Genomic DNA, 1,106 nt, shown 5'->3' on the forward strand with positions numbered 1-1,106 from the left:
ATGAGCTAGTTAGTTTCAATTTTGACGTGGATCGAGCCAATCCGAATTGAAACAGTTTCAAATAACTCAATTTGAGTCAGCTCATTTCAAGCCACAAGTTGGTTTGAAACCGCATTAAATCTATTCAAACCGATTTCGAGCCAACTTTAGCTCGACAACCCAAATACACCCTCCCTATCTACATATTAAGAGAGAGAGAGAGAGAGAAAGAGTGAGACCAGGAGTAGGGCATCCAGACAGTAGGACCCCAAGGAGTACTTTTTTCAGCGTGCATCATTGTCTGCACAAAGGGAATGTTGAGATACCCAGCCACGTTCTGGTCAACGCAGTCGTACACCATATACTGCTCCCAACCAAATAAAATTCACTTATTACATTTAAAACCCTTTCAAATTCTGAATTTACAGCCCATATACATAAAGTGCAAATTTACCTTAAAATTGTCCAATCCGACGCGATCCATGTTAATGTTAGGGCACATCTGCTGGTACACGTTATTGGGGTAGAGACACAGCAAGCTATACTGCGCCTTCCCAGTGGGCTCCCAGCATTTAAAGAAATCATAATGCCGCAGGTCACAATGTGTCCTGCGCCCATAATTTATTTCTTCAGATATTAAATTCATCCTGAACGTTGACTCGAATTTGGTTATGAACTCCAAGTCTTCGTCCATTCTAGGGTTCCCCAACTGCCAATCATTCCAATGATTATAAACTCGTGCGGACGTTTGCATGCAATATTTTTTTTTCGTGAAATTTATAGATGTAACACTTGTGGATGCACGTGAAAACTTGGTTATTTATATTTGAAGTCTATGTATCACGTAACAAAAATATCAATATTGTAACTTGTTGAAAATGAAGTATGCTTTATCATAATAGATAGGATGACATATATGCAAATTTTGAAAATAATTGAGCGGCAAAATAGGCTCTTGACCATCAGTAATCTGTCGTTTTAGTCCCAGAGTTTAGAGAAATGCTAAATGAATTAGTCATCATCAAACTATTTTAATCGGGTCACCGAGGACTATTTTAGCCCTATTAAAAATGACTGGTGGACTAACTTGTATTTCTATAAATTTTGGGACTAAAACAATCTTCTTG

General features: G+C 38.1%; 1 protein-coding gene across 1 annotated transcript; it reads right to left on the reverse strand.

Annotated features, from left to right (window-relative positions):
* Positions 1–218: 218 nt before the first annotated feature.
* Positions 219–673, reverse strand: LOC110034933 (the record flags this gene model as incomplete). The annotated part of the gene is made up of 2 exons (XM_020739173.1): positions 434–673; positions 219–343 (listed from the first exon to the last, which is right to left on the reverse strand). Coding segments are annotated over exons 1-2 (365 nt in total), but the record flags the coding sequence as incomplete, so codon positions are not given.
* Between the last annotated feature and the right edge of the window lie 433 nt (positions 674–1,106).

The sequence above is a fragment of the Phalaenopsis equestris genome, unplaced genomic scaffold (genome assembly GCF_001263595.1).
Source record: "Phalaenopsis equestris unplaced genomic scaffold, ASM126359v1 Scaffold194755, whole genome shotgun sequence".
Lineage (NCBI taxonomy): Eukaryota > Viridiplantae > Streptophyta > Magnoliopsida > Asparagales > Orchidaceae > Phalaenopsis > Phalaenopsis equestris.